General features: G+C 40.7%; 1 protein-coding gene across 7 annotated transcripts in view; it reads right to left on the bottom strand.

The window, feature by feature from the left end:
• slc38a4 (solute carrier family 38 member 4) overlaps positions 1-24,825 on the bottom strand; it is a 31,630-nt gene extending 6,805 nt beyond the window's left edge. Inside the window, exons 1-16 of one of the 7 annotated variants that reach the window (XM_005743299.1) lie at positions 24,726-24,825; positions 24,579-24,613; positions 11,972-12,221; positions 11,270-11,344; positions 10,342-10,380; positions 9,217-9,307; positions 8,579-8,694; positions 7,058-7,131; positions 6,549-6,641; positions 6,321-6,402; positions 6,155-6,237; positions 5,649-5,707; positions 4,469-4,729; positions 3,539-3,618; positions 2,595-2,695; positions 2,324-2,448 (exon numbers count right to left, since the gene is read on the bottom strand). In XM_005743299.1, coding sequence (XP_005743356.1) covers positions 2,324-2,448; positions 2,595-2,695; positions 3,539-3,618; positions 4,469-4,729; positions 5,649-5,707; positions 6,155-6,237; positions 6,321-6,402; positions 6,549-6,641; positions 7,058-7,131; positions 8,579-8,694; positions 9,217-9,307; positions 10,342-10,380; positions 11,270-11,344; positions 11,972-12,087 — 1,395 coding nt within the window. In that variant the 5' untranslated portion in view covers positions 12,088-12,221; positions 24,579-24,613; positions 24,726-24,825. Of the gene's footprint in view, positions 1-2,323; positions 2,449-2,594; positions 2,696-3,538; positions 3,619-4,468; positions 4,730-5,648; positions 5,708-6,154; positions 6,238-6,320; positions 6,403-6,548; positions 6,642-7,057; positions 7,132-8,578; positions 8,695-9,216; positions 9,308-10,341; positions 10,381-11,269; positions 11,345-11,971; positions 12,222-15,110; positions 15,219-24,578; positions 24,614-24,725 lie in introns of those variants that run through there. The other 6 variants (XM_005743301.1, XM_005743298.1, XM_005743302.1 and 3 more) reach the window with 6 other exon arrangements.
• Positions 24,826-27,649: the final 2,824 nt, after the last annotated feature.

Below are 27,649 nucleotides of genomic sequence, written 5' to 3'. Positions count from 1 at the left end.
CACACACACACACACACACACACACACACACACACACACACACACACACACACACACACACACACTTTCAGGCTTGAACGTTTATCTGGACATCTTGTCTCGTCTCTTATAGTCCTCTATAGGAGTCAAAGACAGCTGCAGATAAAGCTAAAGTTAGTCTCTAGCTGAAGGTCGGCCACATTTTCCTACAAAATGAAGGTCAGGAGCATTCAAGACAAGATTCTCAAATGCCACACGGAAACTTGGCATAAGCGTTGCTGTGACTGAGCAGTTCTTTTGATCCGACGCCGTGCACGGATCTAGATCTAGCCAGTCTTCCGGCAGTGTTATGGCAACGGTGATTGTAGGAATAGTTATGGTCAGTTAATTAAAACCTCCCCAACTTTGTGTATTTTAATCAGAACGCTGTTAATCAACTTTCCCAGTCACTTCATTCACACTGTCACCAGTTAAAAGTATACCCAAGACTGACTAATGTTATGTGTCATGTCTTTACATGCAGGCATATTCAATCTAAAATCAGTTTGGAGAAGCAGGATAACTAAAAGAAATCTCCTTGTAACAGCTTCAGTGCTGATAAAACGGCCACGTGCACATTAGTTTTTTAACTCCAAGCCAAGGCTGCATAGCTGCCTTTTTCCTAATTCATCACAGCATCCCGTTTCAGTCTCGTGTTTCTCTGCTGCTATCAGTTTTCTATGTCCTCTGTCAAACTCTCTCTATTTCTCTTGAAGGACTCAGCTGGATATGTTTCACACAGTGACTAGACATGGATCATAAATACCCAGGATTACGTTTTTTGATATGATTTGAACATAATTTCACATATGGCCGCAATATTCAATTCAATTCAATGCAATGTATTTTATATAGTGCCAGATTTCAACAATAGTTGCCTCAGGCACTTTATATTGTAAGGTGAAGACCCTACAATAATACAATACGATAACACAATAATGCTAACAAAGTAAGTCCATTACACTGTCTTCCTCATTGACAGAGTGGGTACAGATGCATATTTCTTATCAACAAAACTACACAATTGGAGGACTGTGCGGTCCTGGCAGAGGTTTGTGTCTGTTTCTCTTCTCTAGCTCGTCTCACTGGCTCCACCTCTCTATCGCCCGGAAGGCAGCAGTTAGAGTCGGGGTTTTTCCACTGTCCACTCCGAGTCTGTAAACTTCCACTGCAGAGACTGAGGGGGCTGAAGGGATTCCCCTCTAACATAACAAAACACAACAAAGGAACTGAGGCGGAAGTGGCACTGTGCGGGCATAAGCTCCATCCATGCGTCTAAAATATAACAAAATGTGTAGGCTGTATGTAAGAGAGCACTGATGTACAGAAATGTGTCTGTATAAATGTGTGTGCGTGTGTGTGAGTGTGGTGTCGCAGTGTGTTTCCATAACATGCCATCACTTGCTGCATCATTCTCCATCAGCACTTTCCTCTGATTGAATGCTCCTGCCCCCTGGTGGCAGTCTGCTGTAACTTCAGGTATTTCCGAGAAGAATTCATGCCCCAGCTGCTCTTCTCTATATTAAACCCAGTTTAGATGTGTGTGTGTGTGTGTGTGTGTGTGTGTGTGTGTGTGTGTGTGTGTGTGTGTGTGTGTGCGTGAGTGCCTGGAAGCCAAAACAGGTCAGGAAACTTCCTCTGTCTAGCAGCCATTCTTGTTCTCCTCAAGTCAGATAAAGGTCAAGCTAAAATTAGTCCTTGACCATGTATGGACAGGCAAGTAAGAGGGGAAGCGTACGTGTGAATGAATGTGGCTTGTGAAGTTGTGGTGACTGGAAATCACACACATGCAGACTTTTGACTTCATGCTGAGAGAAAGCAACATAAACGGGTGTAAAAAAAGAGTCGGGCCTCATTGCTGAAATCTTATAATGTGTATGCCTGTTTGCGTTAATGTGATAAAAAAGTTTTGTTTTTTTAAAGAGCCTTCGTCTGTGCATTTGAGCTTTGAGGTGACGGCACAAGCTGGAGCTCCAAACTGAACAGTGTGTTCTTTTTTACCAACGGCGGGAAAAAGCAGCTGTGTCCAGAAAATGACAAAAAAAAACCCCAAAACATTCTGAATGACTGCAGTGAATACAAAACACAGTCTGTAAGCAGACTGACAGAGAGTGGCAGCAATGTTCAACATTTACAGGCGTGGTGTTTGTGCTCGTGTGCTCTGACGTAAATCAAATTAAACTGCTGCCTAAACGAGGCTCCAAATGATGACGGCGAGGCATGATATTTTACCATAAAGGCAACTTTTTCGGATTCCAGAAGACAAGACAGAGACAGACTGTGTGTTTATGCAGGTTGTACTTACAGGGAAAAGCACGATGGGGACAGTAAGAGTGACGGCAGTGAGGACAGCCAAACGCACCAGCAGCAGCATCGTGTCAAACTTGTACACTTTAGTGAAAGTGTGCAGCAACTCTGCCTCCACGTTGTCTGTGATGCAGAGGGATAAAAGAGCGAAATACTGAGACTGAAGAAATGGAAAAATAGGAATTCTAGCAAGACAAAAGAACGGAAGGGCAGAACAAAACAAACAAAAACCAATCGTTTTTTTCTGTTGGTTAAACTGTTGCTTATACCATAAAAGGTGAGGTAGCCAAAAAGTGCCGACAGCATGTACATGATGAGCATCGCCAGGATGGACAGGTTAGAGACATTCTGCATTTTCTTCCGGCTCCGACTGTAGATGGCAAACACACAGACTTTTAGAGAGGTGACTTCACGATCGAAATATAAGGATTGGACAAAAGGGTGAACACAAAAGGAAGTGTCGAAAACAAACCACTTCCTGCAGAAGTAACACCATTATCACACCACTTCTGCAGGAGGTGGTCTGTTAAAATTAGGTAGTGACCGACAGAATAAGATTGTAGGCACAAGTGGCAGAAATGACTTTTCTCCAAAGGACTTGCCTCCCCCTTAGCGATTGGGTGCCAGTTGAGGTTGTTCGGGAAAGTGACGAGTACACCTCCCGGACACCTCATATGTGAGGAGTTCCAGGCATTTCCTATTGGAAGGAAGCCCCTATTTCTCACTAGTGTGTCCTCGGGAGATTATATCTCTTGACTGGCCTGAGAATGCCCTGGTGTTTCCCCGAATAAGGTGGAGGCGGTAGCTGGGAGCTAGCTCACAACTAGCACTTCCCAAATGACAGTATTACTGAAAAATGCTAATTAGAAATCCATGTTAAAGTCCCTGACAGCAGTGCACGGGGAGGTATCTGAAACCAGATGAATGTAAACAATACCAGCTCTGGCAGAGGAACCACTACTAGGAGGCATCCACTAATCCACATTAGGAGTACCCCACATAGACACCATAATTTTTGCCATGTCAGAATTACTAATCAACTTTTTTTTTTGCTTTGAACACATCAAGAATATCGAGAACTAACTGTTTCTTCGCTTCCTCTCTCTTGGAAGACGTCATTGCAACGGGTCAGCATATGATGATTTAAATGTATGTATAAGACGTTTGATGGTTTTTCAGGATGTGATGATGTAAATGTAAGTAACATACTTACTCTTTAAGCTCGCTATAGATAGGCAGCACCTCAGGATGGCAGACGAAAGCAAAGGCCAGGATAGGAACAGTGTACGCAGTCTAAGGAAGGATGAAAAAAGTAGGGAAACGAGCCATTAACATGATGTAATATATATGAGAAGTATTCTTCTACTGGGTAAAGTAGCTGTAAAACAGAAATGCCTGCTGATATAGTCTCAGGAGAAAAGAGAGGAGGGAGAGCACTAAAAAACCTTTTCCTCAGCATTTAAGACTTCTGATGCACTGGACAGTTGAACACAGCAGTGCTGCACTGCTGTCTGCTCAGGTCATAAAAACTGGTATGCATAAAAAGACACGAAATATGTTTCCTTTCTTTGTCTCCGATCAAAGCATGACATGCAGACAATACAATGACCTTTACTTCTACCAGCTGCTACTTTTGAACGGTCTCATTTTTCTACTTAAATTATGTGAAAGGTATCATCGTGAAATTTTATTTGTAAGAGCTGTTGTTACACAAAGTTTGGATTTGGATTAACTCGCTTTTATGAAGTATAATGCCACATTTAAAATGTGTACCCTGATTTATGATTATATTTGCCCACAGATTAAACAAAACATTTGTCACTCAAAGGCCGAAAACACAGCACCAAAGATGTCAAACATGTCTTGGCTTGGCATACTGGTGTCTTGTCTATTCACCCCTACAGCCCCATGATACATTGTGTACATGTTTTCAAGACTTTACCCCAGCAACAAGATTATCTTCAACTTTACTAAAGTCTTGGAGTGTCTAATTAATTGGGAACTGATCAATGGGGAATATTTGCACATGTACAATGACAAACCCAACAGTTCTCCATTTCAGAAGCTAAAACCTCTTAAAATAACAAACAAGCAATGGACTGTGAAGGCAATCAAAGGTTCTGCACCAGTACAACGAACTAACCTGTGAGTTGAAGACAAAGTATTTCGGCGTGCACATCTCCTCAACGTCTGGGTGAGGTTCAGAGTGTATTCCCGTGGAGTGCTGGGTGTCGTGGCTGCCAATGATTGCTGGGGAAATGTCAGCGTGGGAGAAATCCATCTGTATAGACTTGTTTTGCAAGGCGTAGAGCCCTGGCATGTCTGAGCCATTTATGCTGAGATTGGATGAGTGGCCATGGAGGAAAGGCAGAGGGCAGGGTAGCTGGGTTTTTTTGTATATTATCTGAAAAAGATTGACATGAAGTCTGACTGTGCTCTTCAAAGTAGAATTGTCACATATTGTATGCTAACGTACTAGCTAACAGTTTTTATTACGACATCCAAAAGATACGGAGCAACATTAGCATCTCAGCAACTTAGTGATTTCAAACTCCTTTTAGCTCTTTTCTAGCTTCCTTCAACTCCATAGAAAAATAAACTGGCAACTTAGTTGCTAAATAATTGACTGAGTTCTCCAGCTAAAATTATCTGTTTTTTGATGCTGCGGAGGTAGCACATGCTGGGTTTATCAAGACTGTTCACTGAAGCAGGCTCTTCGTGCACCTTTACCAAAGAAGGTGCACGTGAGGAGTGACAGTGAATCAAGAGTTTAATATTGTTAAAAAATGTCATCTTTGTAATTTGCATTTAGTGTAATTTTGTCATACTACCTAGCAAGAAAATGCCAAAAGATACCATTATAGCGTCAACCATACTGAAGGGTTAAAACAAATAATTTAAGGACGGTTGTTTTACTGCTTAGTTGAGGTGTGAGGCTGTATCTTAGGTTTTAGTTGCACCTTCTTCAAGAATAAGAATTTGCAACTAAAATTTATTAAAACGTGGTAACAAAAAAATTATTTGACCCTTTTCCCTACCACTTTTGTTCTTTTAGGCAACAAGTTGAGTGTTGACCTGGGAAAGTAAATATGAAAAGAAAGAAAAATCTACTTCCTCCGTTAGTAGTCCTGACACTGGCAAATCGGAAATCTGAGTAACTGGCAACAGGCCGTAACACAGAAACTATTAGCTGAAAGATGCTAACATACCCCAAGTGACAAACACCTACGTACAGATGGTTTATGTTCATACTGATCTCTTGACATACAACTCTTAATCACATTAGTATTAGCACATATTACGATTGCTCACACTCAACTTACCACACCTAGGAAGAAAACCATGCAAGAGAGGGAAAAACCACTGGTGTAGCCCAGGTAGCCTAAAAAAGAAACGAGAAAACAAAAAGTGAGTTCCTTTCTTACTCTGAACCTAGATAGCTGTTTTTAATGCATTTTGATGCCTTTTCTATTATATGTGTCACTCTTGCTTGTCAGCCCTATTAAAGAAACGCACCAACCAAGTGTGATCTGAGCAGAAACAAATTTAAATAGTGACAGATGCAAAAAACCCCACCATCATCATCATCATCAACAAATTCAGTTCTAACATAAAGAATTTATCCCGTCTGCTGCTTTATACAGCTGTCTGTATGTTTTACAGACAGCTGCAAGAACATGGAGGCACTGAGGAATTTGGCGAGACATAGCAGGAAGCGAACTTTAGAAACTTTAGTGAAACTGGAAGTCAGTCTGTGGTGGGAGCAAGTGGATAAAGTTTACAAAACATGTGAAGGAGAAAATATGATGGTTTTCACTTGTGTTCGTACCCAGATTTTTGAGGAGGGATAAAGGCAGAATGATTCCGACGGACACAAACAGCACCAGGTAATTTCCATTTAGGTACCATTCACTGCAAACACAACACAAGGTTAGACCACAAGAGATGGCACACGAACATTAGTTTGCTTCATCTGTAGAGGAGCCCATTCTCACCCAGAGTTTTCTTCTAAGTGCAGGAATGCGCGGATCACTTCTGGCAACTCATACTTCACTATAAAGAGGTAGCTGGACATCGCTGCAAGAGGACAACAAGGGCAACTTCAGGTTTCACGCAAACTACAAATACTTCTTTAGAGGTGCACATTACAGATATTATTGTAGCTCCAGTAATGCAATTAAAAACACGTATGTTTCATTGAAATACACTGATTTAGGGCCTACCTCCAATGTTCTGCATGATTATTGATCCAAATGCAGCCATTTTTCCGGGCCAGCCAAATGCCCTCTCTCCAAGCTTCTCATAGATGAGGGATCCTGCCAGAACAGAGAGAGTGACTAAGGATACCAGCCTTAACTAGACAATCAGGTGTATGTTACACAGTCTCTTTTGCAATTCTTACTTAGCCCCTTCTTTGTAAAAAAAAAAAGTTATCTTTGCAATAACTACTTCATTCTCATTTCTTCAAATGCCTTTAGGTAAGGGTGTGGAGATTTCCAACGAAAGTTGGCATAACAGCAATTACTTTTTTGTGCTGTTACAATCACTTGTCCGAGCATTTTCTCATGCGTCATACTCCTCCCTGTGACCTACAGTAACCTCCCAATTAAATACTGTATATAAAATGTTATCATCTGTGGAAACATACACTTGTAATCCCTTAATCAGCAGTCATAACATTTAACGTCGTAACATTTAAAAATGTTTAAAGGTCTGAAGAGCAGATACCAACCTCCTTCCTTAGCAGTCACAAGGAGCAGGTGTACAGAGTATAAGGAGAGGATGGCTACAGCGACGAGGAGGACTCTGCGCAGAGAGAGAGAGAGAGAGGTGTAGAAGTATGAAAACTGGTACTGTGTAACTGAGTATCTACCCCTTGCTGTTAAAAAAAACTTAATGACATTTGAAGCTGCTCTGGCTCATGTTTGTGTTCGGTGGGGGGGGGGGATTCTGTCCTTTCAAAATGACTTTGGCATGGTTGTAGCATGACTAATGTCTGTGTCACGTAAATGCTACAAATACATCCATTGCTGCATTCTTTAAATACCATACTGTGTGTCAGCAGTGAGATTATGACGGAAGAGGGACAAAGTTGTACAACTTCCTGTAGTTATTTCACACCCCCAGCTAGTTCTCATTTTTAGGCTCTGGACTGTAGCCATGTGCGTGGACAGTGGATGACAGAGGGAGTTTCAGTGGGTACACCGGGGGCATTTAGGGGGTGTTGGATAATGGAAGTCATCCACAGTCCAATAATGCATATGCATGGGACCAGATTGGTGAGGGAACTGACCACTGAAGCTCAGATGTCCCCGTGGGAAAGAGGTGCCCCCTAATCCGAGTGATACGTGACCACAGTCTATATCTAAAAGAGTCATAAAAATCATTTTTACTTTGTCAGTGCAACAATTAATAATCAGACACTCTGATTTCCAAACAAATTAGTGACATTCCCTTCAGCCTTAGCTGTACCATAATTATCACACTATTATACCATACAAAAGATTCCAAAATGCTGAATTGTCATGGTTATTGTGGTAACACGCGATTGTCACCTTTTCTAACAAAAAGTGAAAAGAACTTTCTGCCATCATTTGGTATAAGTTAGTTAGTACACACACTAAACACTCCACCTAGTGACGCAGCAGAAAATCTTTGTCTTTCCTGCCCAACCCATAATTCTGTCATCTTAAACTCCACTACAATAAATTCTAAGAAGACATGAATTAATCTGTGGAGAACAATGCAATGCTAACCAGTGTTTATTTTAGGTCTCTTTTCAGGACTGTAAGGAGGGGTGACACTGACAGGGAGCTCTAACAAGCTTCAGCTTATAATTGCATTAGTTATTATTAATCCATGTATTTTGTGCTGTCTCCCTCCCCTCGATCTAAACTGGTCGTGGCACATGGTTGCCCCTCTCTGAGACTGGTTCTGCCGAAGGTTTCTTTCTGTTAAAAGGGAGTTTTTACTTTCCACTGTTGCCAGGTTCTTGCACATAGGAGGTGGTCTGATTGTTGGGGGTTTCTCTGCTTTATTTTAGGGTCTTTACCTTACAATATAAAGTGCATTGAGGTTATTGTTGTTGTCATTTTGTAATTTGATAAGTAAGTTGAACTGAAATTGAATAATCTTTCAAAGTATATCCTGTGGAGCAATCATTGTTTTTGGCATTTATAACCAAATTAACACCTAATCTCTATCAAACATGTAACACAATGCACTATATATCCGCTAGTCCAAACATACTTACGTAAAGAGAATGATGCCAGTGTTTGCCATCGCAAAGGACAGGCCCAGGATGCCGCTGCCCATAATGGCGTTGCTCAAGTTGAAGACGGACATGCCGAATGAGGCGTGGCCAGGATGCTGCCCAAAGTCAAAAGAAAAGACAAGAGCTTTTTAAGGTAAAACTACCTTCAGTTGAGTGATGAACTATTGATATTTACTACATGAATCATTAATGTTAGCATCATATGCGCCCTGTTTTAGAAAAAGAAAGAGCTAAACATTTGGCATAGTAAGCCACCTACAGACAGATAGAAGCTTTAGGAGACAAGCTGCAGTTCTTCTGCACTATTCTTATGGTTTTGACCTCACTCTCCTACAGCATCTCATAACTGCTAACAACTTAGAGACTGTGGTCTGCCATGTGGTCTAATTTAAAATAATGAGCAGTGAACTGAACACATGAAAAATTGATGTAGAACAGTAAGTGCGTCTGTGTGTATAATTAATACTTTTCATTTACTTGAATTATGAAGACAGGATGATGAATTGTTGACATGTGCATATGCATTATATGGTGAGTAAAACCAAATATAAAAATAATATAACAGATTATATTGGGAGTCAAAAGGAGATACATAGTTGATGTGACTAAATCCTTACATATTCTTCTTCATATGTCTTCTTCTTTGGTATCCCGTTTGACAGGAACCTGTGGCTCTCTCCATCGTCATTATCATCCCCATTAAATTGGCTGTCAACATTGAGAAAGATACACGTTAGGACAAACACAGTGAGAGGTTCACTTCAAATGTGTATCAACTTTCAGTGCTATATTTTATGACGTAACCGCCTGTCATCAAATGCAGTCTTTGTGCGTAAGTGCAAGCGTGAGTGCAAGCAATAAGATGTTTATATGGTTATGCCGATCTACACTGCTCTCAACCCAGAGACTTCCTCTGAAGTAGAACCAAGTTCAAATGAGTGATGAAATATGTAGATTTTCTTTTGCAAATTATTAGTGTTAGCATTCAGTGTACCTTGACTTGGCAATGTGCAGGAAACAAAAAGACATTGGTGCCACTTATAAAAGATTTGTTAGACACAAGAAAAACAATCTACCAACACATAGTCCTCCATCCAGGACTATGGTCATCCATAAACTGACTGTGAAAAAGATATACATTAGCACATGCAGTCTCTGTATCAACTTTATGTGCTACAATTTACTGTTAACTACCTAAATCTGTAGCCGTAGTCTTTACGTTTAAGTGCGAGTGTAAATGCAAGCAACAGAAAAGAAGCTGGACTGGTTATGCTGGTTATCTGAAGACATTTGTGTGTGTCAGGGTTTTAAATGTAAACGTAAAAATTGTAACTGCACCTCTTTACACCTATGCCTTTCTTCATTTGTTCTTAAAAACGCATCAACTCTAACAACTCAGTTTTTTAAAAAAAACTAGCTACCCGCTGTGGCAAGGGAGCAGCAGAAAGTAGCTAGCTGGACTGAAACACCTTCCCAATTCAATAACCACCAGTGTGCCTCACCCTGATAAACACATTGTTTACATGCAATTAATCTGCCGTCTTAAAGCCAAAAGATAGACATGCCAAATGAGGAGTAACTTCGCAAGTGCAAGCACAAGTGCAGGGAGCAGAAAAGGTACTGGACTATCTGTGTTGGTTATTTGTCATGAATCTGAACCTTCTGTAAAAGATTTGTCAGACACAAGGAAAAATCCACCCTCCCATAGTCCTGTGCTAGTTTTATAAAGTTCTTATTATCACCTTTGTCCTTCTCCGTCTTCATTATCATCCATAAATTGACTGTGAGGATTGAGAAAGATATATATTAGCACATGCAAACACAGCTAATGGTTAATGTCACATATGAATCAACTTTCTGCCCCACAATTTGCTTTTAACCACTTGCCATCAGCTGTAGTCTTTATGTTAAAATGCAAGTGTCAGTGGAAGCAACAGAAAAGAAGTTGGACGCCAACCTATGCCCAGAAAGAAAAGAATGGACAAGAATCTGTAATAATCTGTATAAACCAACCTAAAATGAGTAATAAAATATGTTTATATTTATTCTATGACTCATTAGTGTTTGCCAAGTCTGCTAGTCTTAGTGGATGCTATGTGCAAGCAAACCAAAGCCTGGTACTGCTGGTGGTGAAAGATTCACCAGTAGAAGGAAAAACTATTTATTATCATACTTTTTCCTCCTTCGTATCTCATTTGGAAGGAACATATCATCCATGTTATATTCACTGGCAGAATAGAGAAAGCAACAGAGTGTATGTATGTATTATTGTAGGGTCATCTATAAAATTGAATTGAATTGAAAGTTATACGTTGGGACATGCAAATGTAGCTAATGGTTCAGTTCAAATATACGTCAACTGTGGTACATCTTTTTTGTAACCAGCTGCCAATAGCTGTTGTAGTGTTTATGTTTAACTGCAAGTCTTAAGTGCAAGCAAAAGAAAATAAAGTAGAGTCTATAGCTTTTGTCAAGCGGTTGTCCTCAAACACACCAACCTTCACCAGACAAAGACTTTTATTTATTTCATTAGTGTTAGCTTTAAGTTTACACTGTCAATGTGCAGCAAACCAAAGGCTTTGGTGCTGTTGGTGAAAGATTTGTCAGAGAGATTGAAAATCCAGCTTCCCATAGACATGTGTTAGTAATATAGAGTATTTATTATCATACTTCTGCCTCTTTGGTATCCCATTTGTCAGGAACACATTGCTTTCTCCATCGTCATTATCATCCACATTATACTGACTGATAGGATTGAAAAAGATATGCATTAGGACACAAACACAGTGGTTCAGTTCAAATGTATATCAACTTTCTGTGTTATGTTTAGCTTTTTTTTAGCAAACTGCTAACAGATGTAATCTTTATGTCTATATGCAAGTGCCAGTACAAGCAACAGAAAAGAAGCTGAACTGGTTATGCCACTTGTCTGAGGTCATTTGTGTGTCCACGTCTCAACTATATATGGAAGCTATGTGTAAAAAGATTCACTGTGCTGCTTCAGACTAAAACATATGCAATTTATTCTTAGAAACAGACCAAACATCCCAATTTATTACTCAGCAGGTGTCCTGAAGTGATGCAAACACAGAGAGTCATTCATTGAAAACATTACCGTGTTACGATTTATGATTTAATCACCTTTCTGTGCAACGAGCAGAGAAGAAGCTGTCTACGCTAATTATTTGACACCAATTTACAACTTCTGTCATTTATTCTGACGCACCGATGCACACCAATTTATACCCAATCATGGTAAAGCAGGAGTTCAGAGATCCGCTTGTGATTAGATTGCCATAACCAGAGGCTTGCCCACAAAAATCCAGCCTTCTCTAGTCTACTGATATTAAGAAAGACATCACAGTCACTGACCTGCTCATGGTGGCCTTCTCACAGTCGGTGGGCTCTGTGAGTTGTTCATCAAGGCTGTCGTCATCAGCCACTGTGGAGACTTTCCTCAGTTCCATGCGTTCCACAATTCCTGGCATAGTGGTACAGAGAGCAGGACCAGAGGCAGAGAAATGTACCTTTCTAGGATTTTCAGGGTTTAGACTTCACTGGCACAGGATACAAGAACCTTGTCAATCACCTCAGCTATATCTTGTTACCGTTGAGAAAAGTCCTGAAACAATAAAGGAAAAACAAGACAAAGTTTCAGTAACAGAATTGGCTTTTTGTCTGTTTATATGTTGCTTTCCTTTTTTTGCTGGTCTTAAACTGTTCCAAGAACTGGAATAACTGATTACAGGGGCTGTCAGTGGTTTTATTAGCTGCCCTTATCAGGTTTTTGGCCATGATGAGGAAGGCACACAGAAAGCCTTTTTGGCAGAAAGCCCTGAAGGCAAACTTCAACTTAAACATGGTTAACCATGATGTTTAACCTTTAACTATCCAAGTACTTTATGGCAGAAAGGGTTTCTTGTAGAAAGCCCCGGGGGAAGACCACTCCCACAAGAATAAAAAATCCTTTAAGGTAAAAATGGAGCCCTCTACTCTGGAAACCATTTCCTGGAACTGAGGGGCTTCCTAAGAGATCATATGTGCCTTGGCACTTGTTACGCAGCTTCACCTGTACCAGGAAGGGTGACTTTGTGTTAATTTTATTGCCTTTTACATTTCACACAGGCTCAATTAGTTGTGTTAATGACTAAAGTTATTTGTATCTCTTGTCTCTTTAGGAAGATATCACAACCAAGTGCTGACGTACATAATGACTGCTGAGCGGAGTCGAGTCAGCTCCAGTGACGTGAAACTAGGTCATGGATATAGCATGTCCGTGGGGTCGTCGGACCACCATCAGCTGCGCCCTTGATAATGCATGAGCTGGTTTACACAACTTAACCCTTAACATCAAAGAAAAGAAATGACACTCCACTCCAATTTCTGTAGTGTTTAAGTTATGTAAGAAGGAAGTCAACACACTGAAAGAAGACAACGTGATTATAAACGAAAATAGTAGCAACGTGATTTACAGTGCTGTTTCCCCCCTCACACAAAGAGCTCTTTGACTGAGTTGGAAGAAAAGAGCCTAAGGGCGACTCACTAATGAAAAACTAATGCAACGTGTACAGGACCAGCCAGAGCCGTGACACCGATGAACCCATGAGAAAGGACACTTCTGACATCCTCTTTTGTTTCACGGCACTCGCAGCAGTAATGATGTGGTGTAATGCATTGAGAAGAACAAATATGTTAATGTAAAGTTAAAGGAACAGCTCGGCAAACCACATTTACCTATTCACACAGCTCTTTCTTCTGCCATGAACTTAACATACACTAATGCAGACCTTCCCAAAGTATGGGGCCCGCCCCCTAGGGGGGGCACAGAGCCATTGCAAGGGGGGCGCGAAATGAAAAGGGAAAAAAACATAAACAATGCTTGGACACTGCTAGCACGGGGCGCCTACAGAAACGCAAAGCAGGAGATGAAGCATCGCTGAATATGTTTCCAAACCAACTTCATTCTAAGCCAAAGACTAGAAAATATGGTGAAGCATATCTTCCCTTTGGCTTCACCTGCACAAGTGCCGAGGTAGGTCTCCCCTACAGAATTGGTTTTCCCTTTGTTGGGAGCAGCACTGGGCTGTTTAAATCACGGACAAACAGTATCCCACATTCGTGATTTTTAGTTCACAAACACTTCCTGTAATGACTAACTAGATATGGACAGGTCTTTATTCTACCTTGATTACCTTTATGCATAATGATAGCTTTGCTTCTTTGCACTGAATCAAACAGTGTTTCTCTCTGTTTAAAAACATCTTATGTTTTAAACCCATCATTGGGTTTTTCATGCAAATTTCTGATAATGCCACAATACGACAACAACTGTAACATCAACGATGAACAAAAACAAGTGGTCAGTCTTAAGGACAGCTGATAGAAATACAAAGACCTGCAACTTAAGCAACAGCTTTTAAAGAGGGAAGCGGTTGAGCCACTTCAAAGTGTAAACAAGCGTTTGCAGTCAAAACTTGAGCTCTTTTGGATACACTACCAGGGGTGTTCAATGTCCTGGCCGATGCAGTTGAGACCTTCTTTCACAAAAACTTATTGTTACTGACAGGTTGTTGTACTTTCTGTGAAGTAAAGCCATAATAGTTTTGAGCCAACAGAGATTAGGTGGCTGTGTCATCGTTAAAAGCCACATCACACACGCCGCTACACCTAATCTCTCAAAGTCCTTGTCTGCCGTGCTGTTAGAGGGAAATGGAGACTGGGGTTCGCTCTCTGCAGCCAAGAGGATTAACCTGTCAAGCTGGGTTAAAATGATGTGTTGATACAACCATTACTTATAGAAACCCACATTAAGTACTTCCCACCATCGGTAAAATTAATCTTTATAGGTTGCTGGAATTTGTTCATTTCTTTTCCAAACCCGACCCATCTATCTCACTCCTGAGGCCATGCTAGGTAAAGCCACATACAGAAACTTCAAACCGCTACCAAAACATTTTTAAAGACTCCAGAGACAACACACAGTTCATACAATATGCATTTAAAGATTTTGACTTGGTTCTCTCAACATGTTTCAAGGCAAATCACACAGAAGCAGTCATTTTAAGTTTCTTCTCATATATAGAATGTCTGCTATAGTGCTATAGACTGTATGCAGTCATGTTAAGATAAGACATTGGTCTTATCTAAAGTGTTTGGCAAAAAAGGAAAAGAAGCCAGGCTTAAAAAAATACAGTAATTTGTAAATTTAGAATGAGAGCCCTTTACCTATTTAGTCTGAAACCATTCGCCTTCAGTGTACACACAAGCTGTTGCATCAGCCACGGTCTACAAGTCTTGGCACGAGTAAACACACCCCTTTATAGCTAAGTGAGTGAAGTCAATGCTTTAAACTGCTACGTGTTACACAGAAAATTCCTTGAAAGCAAACATTACACGTGTTTCTGTTTTACCCCCCACTCAACATTTGCACAACAGAGGTCCTACCTGCTGTGCATGGCATGGCTCACTTTTTCAAGAAAAAAAATCTCCCTAAACAAACAAGCTCACTTACTGAAAGGTTTCTTAAAGCGGTTCTAGGAAGGTTCCTTGTTTGTCCTCCCTTTTTGAATGAATAGATTTGAAGAAAAACAGACAGAAGAGAGACGAGTGGATGGGTGAGGTGCTCTGGCCCTTTTGTGACTCAGGTAAGACAGGAAGCTTTTAAAAGAGAGGAAGGAGGGCCTCTGTCAGCCAATCAGGATGCGCAGTTTGCTCAGACTCCTCCTTTTTTGATCAGTCATAAGCGGGGTCGTAACCCTGATAGCTCACTCCCAATCTCCACCAACACCACCCACTTGGTATGCATACATGTATATACACATCCGACTCAACAAATATAATCGAGGAGAGCACACGGAGAATAAACTATATACACTCACTGAAGGACGGATAGAGCTACACTGTAACGTGGCCAGTTTGATCATCGGCATCAGACTGAAGATACCAGCGTGCACCAACTCTTAAATACCCTCAGCAGCTTCAAGACACGACCACATGACAGAACACATGACCACTTATAAATGGACCTAAATCATACAGATCAAACACAGGTGGTCTGTATGATTTAGGTCACAGAAAACTGCTGTCTGGACTGGTCTCTGACACACACACACACACACACACACACACACACACACACACACACACACACACACACACACACAAAATTGCTTGCACATGCAGCAGGCACACAGATGCCCAGACACAGACATACTGTAGGCGACTGTCAGTGTTTTCAGTAGTAGGCCGTGCCACAGGCTGACCAATCAGATGGCTCACTGTCTGGATGTCGGCGTGCCCAAGGTCATGTTTGTGTCAGAGATGGGGTTTTTTTTTACTTTGTAATGCAGTTCAAATAGAAGAAAACACACACATGTACAGATCACTTAAGGTAAAAAGACACTATTTTCTTCCTCAGAACATCGGGCACTGAGCTTGTAAATGCTGAACATGAAAAGATATGTTTTAAATATAGACTCCAAATGCTGAACTGCTACAAAGTCTTCGTTTATACGATACTTTACTGTGTTTTAATGTTTAAATAAAATCAGAAAATTTACTTGAGCCCACACGAGCCATTATTAGTCCGCATACTTGGCTGCAAATAAGGACTAGCTGCTGTCCAGTTTGTAGTGAAACTGTGAAAAGTATAACCTAAAATGGGAAACGGGGACAGTTTACTTTTGAAATATGTCACCTGCAGCTCTGCACAACTTTATCTCTTATCGTCTCAACTTTTTACCGTCTCTGTTGCACTTTTTCACGTTTCACTACCACTCGTCTAGTAGTTAGCAAGGCGAGCACAACCTGACAAATCTTGAGCAATGTGTGTGTGAGATCATGTGAGAAACTTCAAAATGTACCAGAGCAAGAAAGCAGTAATAATAATCTCACTTTAAAAGAAAGTAAAATCAAATTCATCCCAAAAGTTTGACACAAAGAAGAAAAATGATGAAGCAGAAAAATGCACAGGAGAGACAATTTCTGTGAAAGCTAAACTGTGTGTGTGTGTGTGTGTGTGTGGGGGGGGGGTCTTCACACACATGCTCGGCTAATCACCTGTGACTAAGCATCAACCCCCGAAGACACAGATTCGGGGGTTGGGAAAGAAACTTCTGAGCTGGGCTGAAAAGCAACTACCAACCAAAGTGTCTGAGGTCAGAGTTTGAGGTCACATGATTAGCACTGCAAACAAAACAAAGACTTGAAGTATCCGTTGGAGGCAAAGACACGTGCTGGCTTCAGCCAATCCATTCAATGATCTGTATCTGCCTCAGTTCCAGCCTACAACTAAAAAAACATAAACCCAAAGGACCAGTCCACCAACTTTGCTCATTTAAAATGAAGGTTTTTAGTAAGAAATATGTGGCTGAAAATATTGCAAAGTTGCTACAAGCATCTACAAATACAGATATTTATCCTTTTTTGAATCTTCCGATTCTTCTTTCTTTTAGGTGTTTTTTTGAGTAATAATAATAAGTTTCAATCCTGGAATTGAAACTTCACTTATTTACTGATAGGTTTGTACAGAACAGGGTGTAAGAGTTCATGTTCTCAGTTCTCTTCTCACTGGGTTCAGTAAAGGCTGATCATTGCTCACGCTGATATCTCTACCCACATTTTGAGCCATTAGCATGTCCCCAGTCAATGTTTTGGGAACACTTTGTCATTTAACTGGCAGAGCCCACCTACTGCTGGTGTTTGCCACCACACTCTGGCTATTCTTAAAGTTTGCTAAAGTGATTGCCTAAATAAGAGCTGAGGTAATCATGTGGTTCTTCCAGATTAGAGAGTACACGTTGTTACTCTCCCGCTTTAACTGCATGTCTGTAGCGGGAGAATAACAAAGTATGTTGAAATCAGGTGGCTGACAAGAGGCCACGAGGGACGTTTCCATCATGGATCGAGGGTTTATTAACCTCCCATTTTGACCAAAACATCGTTGGCACCATCAACTTTAACTTCTCTGTATATCTTTATTGTTAGTGAAGCCCAAACCTCTCAACTCGATGTGACTGGGTGCAAATACCAAACAACTTGCAAGTAAATCATTAGTTGTCCTCTGTCAGCACGTGTTTCTAAGTAAGTGCTATGTACATCATATGATACTTAGCAATTATATTTGTGGAGATCCCTTCAAGATAATCTCAAAAATATTCAATAACACATACATTAAAAATATAAGCTTAATTCAAATGACTAAAGTTACTTTCAACATTTTTTTGTAAACATTCTAAAAGTTAGTGCAAAGTTGTTCTGGCGTGCTTACGTCAAAAAGAAGTCACATACGTCACAGTAGCTGCAAATTGCAACCACATTCCTCCACCTGAAACCACAAATTCAATTTAATGAGGCAGTTTGGATGTACAACGGTAGCTGTTAAAGAGAAGCTGAACCAGCTGGTTCATACCTGACACCAGTAGCCTGCCAGCCTCTCTTGGGCTTTAAACAATTAAAATGAACAAAAAGTTATCAGTCAGCAGAAATGACCGCTAGTTGTTTGCAGGTCAACAGAATGAGTCACTAAGAATCAAACTGTTCTTCTTATGATGCACTTTGCTTTAAAAATTGTGCTACAACCGGCCACAAAACTTCCTGTTAAGAAGCAATTGGGTACCCTAGGTGAAGGTAAAGCAATATTCTGGGTAACAGATTAAATAACAAACTGTATGGTGTCATAGAGAGGCAAGAGGCAGGGTACACCCTGGACAGATTGCCAGTCTGTCACAGGGCCACAGGGTGGTAGACATAGTTTATAGAAATCGACATAAATATGGGCCTCATTGTATGTTTACATGCAGCAAACTCTATTTACCTGCATGCATGCATCAATGCTCAACTACTACACTCAGTCAGACACTGACCACCTCCATTGAGTGCATAATAAAAAAATTAGAATGCAAGATTTTGCTCAATCAAATAAACATCCATGTAGGAAAGGAGATTTTCATACCTTAATTTTCATTAAGTTATCGTTTAATTATGGTTTACCTGCACATCAGCAACATGCACCAGACAAAAATGCATATAATGCTGAAACAAAGGTGACTTTGAAAGCTGGATTAGATCACATAGCCTAACATACATGCATACAGTTATCTGACAACCTTTTGATATGGTTCCTAAGTACAGTTAACTTGACTTACTAAGTTACCCTGTGAAATGATGTAATACTAATACTAACACTGGACTAATATGGCACACTTTGGAGATGTCAAAAATGAGTATACTCAATATTTGTTAAATTAGATGTTACTCTTATAAAATCAGTATCATATGACACTTTTATAAGGTGTTACTATTCATAAATGCTAGAAACTAGCCATTTTAACCTATTGGTCGGAGGTTGCTAAGTAACACGATGACACCCGATGAACAAATGCCACATTCCAACCAGAAATATCACCAAGACCTAGAAGAACAGTGTTACTACCTCGGACAATCCCTGCTTTCTAAAACTCGTGAAACTTTTAAAGCACAAAACAGTTTTGCTAACCTTAGGTTTGCTTACACTTTCCAGTCATTTCACAATTGCCAAAACATGAAATCCTATGATAGATGGATGAACAATAAAGTGTTATCTCTAAAGTCTTATCTGTGAAGAGCCATACAGCCAAGACTGGAATCCCCAACGAGAGATCTTGCTATGATTGCAACTCGTTTTGTAAACAGTCTGAATATGTACTGATAACAGATAAGGACAGCTGAAGCTCACGGAGCTAAAAGTTCTTTTTCATGAGTGCAAAAAATACCAAACTGTCCATTAACCCAGTGAAGTCCATCTGCCTCTGCTGCCTAAGAACAGTGACAGAAATCAAAGCGTTCTGAATCGGCAAAGAATTATGACAGCCTAACCATAGCTACTGGTGAGGCGTGTCATCTGTGGATGGCTTAACATTCACTTGTGTCCCTGCAGCAAGAACTATAACCACATATGAGAGAGTGTGACAGAGGCACGCATGCTCCTTCAGATCATCCAGTTTGTCATTGTTTGCACTTGGGACGAATCATCATGTGTGACATGTGGACGACAACTCCCTCCTCCCTTCTGTAAATTTCCCTTGCTGTTGCGCTGGAATCGAATATCACGTTTTCACATGTTGAGAGCATATGAACAGACTATCCTGGAAGGCTGCGTTCATGCTATTCATATCTAGTTTGAAACTGCTACCATATGGAAGGGTTAGGAATCTATTTCTTGATTTTGATGTTCCATAGAGAAGTTTGATTTTTAATGTTCTGCTTCTGTAGGGTAAAGTAAGCACAGAGGACTGAGTGTTCCCAGAAAAGGTGTGGTGGCTGGTAACTATTTTTTCAACCTCAGTCCTGAGGTATTCCCTCTAGTCTGGAACAAATAATCACATACAACGACTCTCCTGAATAAGGGCAACTTTATACTACATCCAAAGTGCTAGGTTAGCTGGTTAGATAATTCCTCTCAACTGTTTTCCAACATTTTCTGTTCATTTCCCGTTATCGTTTCACAGCGACGGGCTAGATGTGTGAAGGTAAAGAAGAAAACGGGGTTTGAACGGACCTCTGTCATTTCATGCGATCACTGTGACGTATGCGGCCACTGAAAACAACTGCAAACACTTTTTGACGTAGCCAAACCGCACATGGTGTGACCTATTTCTAACATAATATGGAACGGCCCTTATTGCCTGTGACATTTAAGATACCAGTTTGCGTCCACTGTTAGGTGACAGCAGTGTCGGAAGTGAAGGAATGAATCGTTTCATTTATTCAAAAGAAACTGTTACATAAAGATGGAGATTTCTATGACGAATATCAAACAAGTAACACACAAAAAACAACCAAAAAAAAGCCCATATTGACAAAAAACTTTGACCTTAGACCTAAAGTAAACACCATATTGACCTTTTGGAATAAACCTGGTGTGTCCAAACCTGTTTGTGAACCCTGGAGACTTTCTCTCTCTTTCCATCTTATCAGTTAATATTGATTTGCCAGCTCATGTCTGCTAATAGTGACGACAGCATTTTGTTTTGTAACAATGTGTAATTCTTCACAAGCTCAAGGTTTCACCCTTGACTCTAGCTGGAGGAGTGGATGATGACTTCAGAAGGGGCTAATGGGCCAGAGAAGGGTTTTTGTTTCCTGTTACGTCAAAGGCTCAGTTCTCGGTGTCTTCAGTTTCAGTTTGATTAAAATTAAGCTAAAAGACTAAAATCAGTTCCATCTGTGGTCTTTTCCACCATGAAAAATAACCCGTGGGTGTAATTTGAGAGCTTGGAGCCAGTAACTTTTGTTAGGTCACCTGTATAAAGACGTCACTACCCGATGCACAGAGGAGACAGACTGTTCTCTCAGTAGGAGAACACATTTACAAAATAACCTGCTTCTTTTCATGTTTCTCTAGTTGGCACCATTTTGAACTCTGGATATCTTCATCACGCCATAGTAAGAACTTTCCACATAACAGTCTGCATTTTAAGTTCACTTTAACACAGAACTACTCTGGCAGCTTATGTAAAGCTGACACCTTTGTCCCTAGTAGCTTTATAAAATGTAATTGAAGCATACAATATTGAATTAGGAGAAACAGAAAAAGAGTCTTTACACTACACAAGCATGAATTCAGGTCACTTTAATTACATTAACTGGGTCTAAGAAAGGAATTGTAGAAGAAAAATGGAGAATATTTTAGTGACCATTAACCCGGTGTTCTCTGATTATTCAGAGGTGCTATGTGGGATATTTAGAGCTACAATCATATCAAGTGCTCTGCACTAATCTCTTGCTAAGGCACTGACTCATAGTTCTGATTCCTGGCAGACAGATAAAAGAAGAAAATATTTAAATATATTACCTCTCTCATGCACAGTGTTGCCTACATGAAACTCGTGTTTACCTTTGCAGGGACTTGCTAACATTAGGTAAACTCAGAGTTACTCTGGGTAAATTATAAATGCTACATTTTTAGGAAAGGCAGAAGTATCTTGGGAAGTCTGTATATTGTCCTTTCTTCAGAGGTTTTAGATGAGAATATTCTAAAACTCTCAAGTCTGCAGGACAAATATGAAGGCAGAGTAAGCATGGGGAGACAGATAGCCTAGCTAAGCCCCCAGTCACACAGGCCTATAGCCAGGTTGTTAACTGCAAGGAAACCACTGATCATGAGGGGAAAATGTACATTCCCCAACAAGTTGCGAATGGTTGAGAGCAGTCAATGTGATATCACTTGCTAAAGCCCCATTCACACAGGCCTTGAGAGCTGGCAGTCACCTGTCCTGCTGTGTATTCGGCGAATGCTTAGCAAGTGGTTGCACTGTCACTACCATGAAATTGCATTGCAAAGACGTGTGCAACTATGGATAACAATTAAGGAGGTTTTTGAAGCAGTACTCTTTTTATGACCTGTTTCACCTGGTGAAAGCTAGCAAACTCCAGCAATCACTTGTCAAACGGTCGGGAAATACATGGGTCGACAGGTCTCCAGGCCTATGTGACTGACACCTGATATGCTTGCTAGCTGAAAAAAATAGTTTACGAGTTTCTATTACTCCCTCTCTTTGCCTTCTTTTCCTTTTGTGGTTTTCTCCTTGACATTTACCCCAGGTGTACCACAATCAGTCAACTGAGGAATGCCCCCTAAAACTACAAAAAAACAAAACAAAAAAACCTAATCAGGAATCACACCTTATTCCCTCCACAGGAGTTTTTAAAGTGCTCAAGCAGCTGTGTTGGCAAACATCCCACAGTGCTTAGAGGACACTGAACCCCTGCAGCTGACCCCTGACCACCCTGTTGGCGAGAAAAAGAAAAGGGGGCAATTCCTTCCAAGGTTCTGCTAAGTTTTACATTAGAAAAAAGCTGGATTACTGCATACAGGCAGGTGGTTACCTCAGTGAACAGCTCAGGTTTGTGAATTATGCAATCATTCAGTTCACACATTATACAGTGTATTTACCTTTTCACATTCGCATTGAATGTGCCGACAGCATTCTGGAAAACTACCAGTTGCTTCTGTGCTTTGTGGCACTGGCTCAATGCATCTTTGTATGATATCCATTCCTTTGAAACTGACACGGCATCTGGCTTGTGGATCATTTGCTCATACTCCAAGTTAGATCAGCCAGTGCAGGCAATATTTCAGCTCCCAGCTGCGCAGCAGGATCTGACCTACATGTGTCATTCAGGTATCCATGGGGTCAGTGAGGAGCAAGGCTTCACGAGCTCCAAGCTCTAACATGTGCAGGAATTTCCTTCCCACCTTTATCTTGGAAAAGCAGTTAAAATAACTGTAATGGCTGCTTTCACAGAGACCTTTACAGTCAGCTGGTGTAAGACTGAAAGGCACTGCACGGATATTAAACATGGAGGTTAGTTTAACCAGCGTGCAGCTGGTGAAATAGTTGGAAACTGCTCAGTTGGTACGTGATCCACAAAACCTTTTCAAAGCTGGAAACACGCTTATGTTATGCTTCTACAATCCTTTGACTCTGACCATACTCTTTAAAAAAAGTTACAGTTTAGGAAGTTGTCAAACTTCATTAAAGTGCACTTCTGCTCAAGAGCTGGAATGACCCACTGCCATTGAGGCAATGGGTCATTTCAAATTTCTTATAAACTTAGGTTACACATTTACTCTGTAGTAATTATTAGAGCTGCAGCCAGGTAATAACTTCTCTTCAATAACTGATAGCCATTATGTCTCCACACAGTCTTTACGACACCAGTGTGTACCACTGCCACCACCACATTCCTCAAAGAAAACACGCCCACATCTAGAAACTTAAATATCCATGTAGGTGGAGTCATACATAGACCTCTATTATGCAAGTAGGGAGAAAAGAAAAATCTAGGCCTTGGTTTGAAAGTGTACGGTCACTGTGTAGCAACTGGGTATTTTTAGCTTCCAGAATGGCAGTGACAGAACTTTAAGTCACCACTTGAATACGCCCAAGCCTGCAGATTCTCCAGGCTCAATCTAAGTCTTTGTTTTCAGTCCTGTGCTGTCACCTGGCTGTCTGCCACTAAGACCAGTGTTCTCCAATTTCAAACCAAAAGACGCTCAAGAGAGTAAAGTGGAAAGTGAAAAGCATCCCATTATAAAAACCTCACTCTTTACAATCTGTAATCTATTATGATGCCCACAGTCAAAAAAATGATCTTCCAGGTGGTAACTGAGGGGCACACCATGACAGACAAAGAAAAACAAAAAACAAAAAGCGTGGACATGAAATCTCGTCAAAATAAACTGAGATTAACCATATAAGCATCTCCATCAAAGCATGGGGACAGTATGAGCTTGTGATTGCAGTCATAACATATCTATTAGTCCTCAGAGGGCTTCCTCAAGCCAGCTCCGCGTGCCTCGCTCCGCTGTTACATAAACCACGATCCTTTCTTTCTTTAAGCATCTTCTCCAGCTGCTCACCGCTTCAAAAATCATTACTGGAATTGTATTATATACAGAGAGACTTTATGAGTCACAGAAACTATGGAAAGTGAAAAAAAGCAGGGAAATGTTAAATAAAAAGCGAGATGCAAATTGGAAACGTTATTAGCCGCCTTTGTGTAGCTTTTTTCCTGCGGTTTCAGTGAACGCGGAAAAGCATGCAAAACACACACAAGCTCCACGCAAAATCCACGTTTGCTGCATGCGATCAACTGGTGGCTCGAGAAACCCTTTTGTTGAGACAATAAATGCTGACACCAAAAAAAGAAAGAAAAAAGCGCAATTTTCTCTTATAAATAAAGACACGTTTGGCGCTGTTTATTGACTTCAGGCACCACCCTGCAGGAAGCCTCCGCACACAGACGCTCCTTATCTAAAGACACGCTTTACTGTAGAAAGAAACCCGATAAAAACAAACAAAAAACAAACAAACGAATAAGCATGCATGCAAACCCAAATAAACCCGCGCACAAGTGAGCTCTCTGTCATTATTATTATTTATGATTTGACTTACATGTTCTAATTTTAGTCATTAAACCTCACCACACTGCTTACCAGGCGGGGGGAAGCCCTCCGAGTCAAACTGCCCGCTTCCAGAGTATCAGAAAGGGAGGGTAATGATTAGGCAGCTAATCACAAGAAGGATGGAAAAAAAAAACTTAAAGTAAAGAGCAGATGTTAATGGAAATGTCGGGGTCTTACCTACTGTGTAAGAGCGGCGCAGGAGGAAGCGGACTACTGGAAACGAGCGCTTCAGACCCTTCCCATTTAACAAGCAAGGACACTGAATGGAAATTTCCATCTGCCATGTGATGATAGCAACTCTTTAAGCGTCGTGTTACACCCACCGCTGCTGGGGGCTCCTTCTTCTCCCAATTACCTCATTTGATTTCAGGAGACACTTAAACAGCCCAGAGCTCAGAAAGTGACGGTCTGAGTGGAGTCGCTCAGTCAGTCTTTTACCAGTTTTTCCACCTGAAACAGGCGTTGTAGTCTTAACCATTTATAATGAGTGTCCAATTTTATGTTTGGGCAGTGTTTAGGATAAATACAGGTTTAATGACAGGGAGTCGTTGTTTACATTCTGGCTGACCACGTTGTTGGAGAAAAACAGCTTCACGCTGCCAGTTCAGTGCAATTCACTGCTTTTAAAGCGAGCAGGACCAGGAACGGACTTATCATTTGGGCGTTCCTGTGGTGGTGGCCAAGTTTGAGGAAGCTGCAGTTTACTGTCGCCTTTATTTGCCATGCATTTATTATCCATTGTATTATTTTACTGCCTTGCATTAACTACTTTCCCCCCAAAAGGAATAAATATTACACAAATACACATTAAATCTTAGTGTCGTGAGTTTTAACAGCAGGCATAGAAATCTAAGCCTTTGTGGGATGGATTCAGCAAGGTGTTGGAAATATTGCTGGCAGATTTTGGTGTGACAGCATTACAGAATTGCTGCAGATCTATCAGTTACACGTTCATGGTGCGACTCTCCCGTGTAACATCCCAAAAGTGCTCTATTAAATTGGGATCTGGTGACTGTGACACTGGTTAGTGCACGTTAGAACAGTGGTCCCCAACCTTTTTTGCGCCACGGACCGGTTTATGCCCGACAATATTTTCACGGACCGGCCTTTAAGGTGTCGTGGATAAATACAACAAAATAAAACTAGTACCGGTACCGAAAAAAAGAAGATTTATTCATAACACACGTGAAAAGACCCAGGAAAACCGAGTTAACGATAAAAACGATAACAAAATAACGCTGAAAACCGATAAAAACCCTGAAAACCATACATTTCTCACCTGAGCGTCAACTCTCGCGGCCCGGTACCAAACGACTCACGGACCGGTACCGGTCCGAGGCCTGGAGGTTGGGGACCGCTGCGTTAGAACAAAACTTCTGTTGGCAAAGTGTGCCAACAAAGTATCTCCCACACCGTTACATATTACAGCAGCAGGAGACAGATCCATGCTTTCATGTTGTTTATGGCAAACTCTGAATGTCACAGCAGAAATTAAGACTCAGCCCATCAGGCAGCGTTTTTTCCGGTCTTTTATTGTCCAACTGCCACTCACTGCCGCTCACCGCCACCAGAGATGGGCAGTAATCTGCTGTAATCTGATTACTTTTTTCAGGTAACGAGTAAAGTAAGGGATTACTATTGCAAAAACGGTAATTAGATTACCGTTACTTTCCCGTAGGAACGCTGCGTTACTGCGTTACTAAAACGTGATTTTTTTGCGAGAATGTCTCACTACAGTGACGTAAGCGAGTGCGACGTTCCTGACAACAGCTGTGTGCAGATCAACAATGGATCATATGAGTGCGGGAGAGAGTATGAGCGTGCAGCATTCAAAGCGTGGAAGTACTGACCTTACTTTGAGTTTGATTCCATAAAAAGTGACAAAAACATTAGTGTCCGTTGTGCGAGGGAAGAAAACTTCTTTTTAAAGCGAAACACCCCCCCCCCTAAACTTCCAAGCAAGCACCGAAACTCACAGAGAAACTCGTGGCACACCTGCACCAGGGTAAACCTCCGCCTACCCCACTCCTGCTTTACAGGTGAAAATAGAGCAACAGGACCTCTAGTCTTTGATGTTATTTATTTTCTGCTGTGTTTTACTTCCATCTATTTGAAAGAGTGAGTGTAAACACACACACACAAAAAAATATTTTATGTGCTGGAATGTGCAGAAAATAAGTTTAACAAATTTCTTCCAGTCAGAGAATGTTGCAGATAATTAAATTTTTGCTTGATGCATAAAGTTAAAAGATTAAAACTGATAAAACAAGTTTTAAAAAGAGACTTTTCCATTTGATTACATTTTGTATGATGGATTATGTAGAAAAAGTAGAATTGGGCTGAACGATCTATCGCTTTATCATCTCTTCAGGTTATAAATCGTGTTTTTAAAAAGTAACTAAGTAACTAAGTAATTAATTACTTTTGAAAATAAGTAATCAGTAAGTAACGGGATTACTTTTTTAGGGAAGTAATCGGTAATTAGTTACCGATTACTTTTTTCAAGTAACTTGACCAACACTGACCGCCACTCATTTTCTGTTTTTCAGACCATTCTCTAGAAAAACCACAGATGGTTGTGTGGAAAACTCCCAGCAGATCAGCAGTTTTTGAAAGACTCAGATCAGCCTATCTGGCATAAACAATCATGGCACATTCAAAGTCACTTAAATCACCTTTCTTCCCCATTTTGGTGCTCAGTTTGAGCACCTTTTCTTCCATGAAAATAAAATAGGAACCACTTGTCAAAAGATTTCTTGATGCGACGTGTCTGTTCCTGAAAACCTTCTTTGCTATCTTTTCCTCATCACTGGGCCAAACACTGTTTGACCGATCTAAAGGAGGTATTACTGGATAAGCCTATTGAGACTGGGTGTCTTCACAATATGGTGTGTTTGTATGTAATACATCGAACTTAATGCAAACATTTTAAAACAATATGAAATGGACTCAACAGTTTTTCTTACATTTTGTAGACTTTCAATATTACTCCCAGTGCTTGCGGTACTCTCTGTCTGTCTTTCATTACAAACAATTATCTGCCAGATAAGTTAGCTATATATGTACAATATCTCTCTCTCACTCTCTCTCTCTCTCTCTCT

The sequence above is a fragment of the Pundamilia nyererei genome, unplaced genomic scaffold (genome assembly GCF_000239375.1).
Source record: "Pundamilia nyererei isolate P.nyererei 1_Seehausen unplaced genomic scaffold, PunNye1.0 scaffold00130, whole genome shotgun sequence".
Lineage (NCBI taxonomy): Eukaryota > Metazoa > Chordata > Actinopteri > Cichliformes > Cichlidae > Pundamilia > Pundamilia nyererei.
Note: the sequence above shows the minus strand (reverse complement) of the source record. Positions and strands in the feature narration are given on the sequence as shown.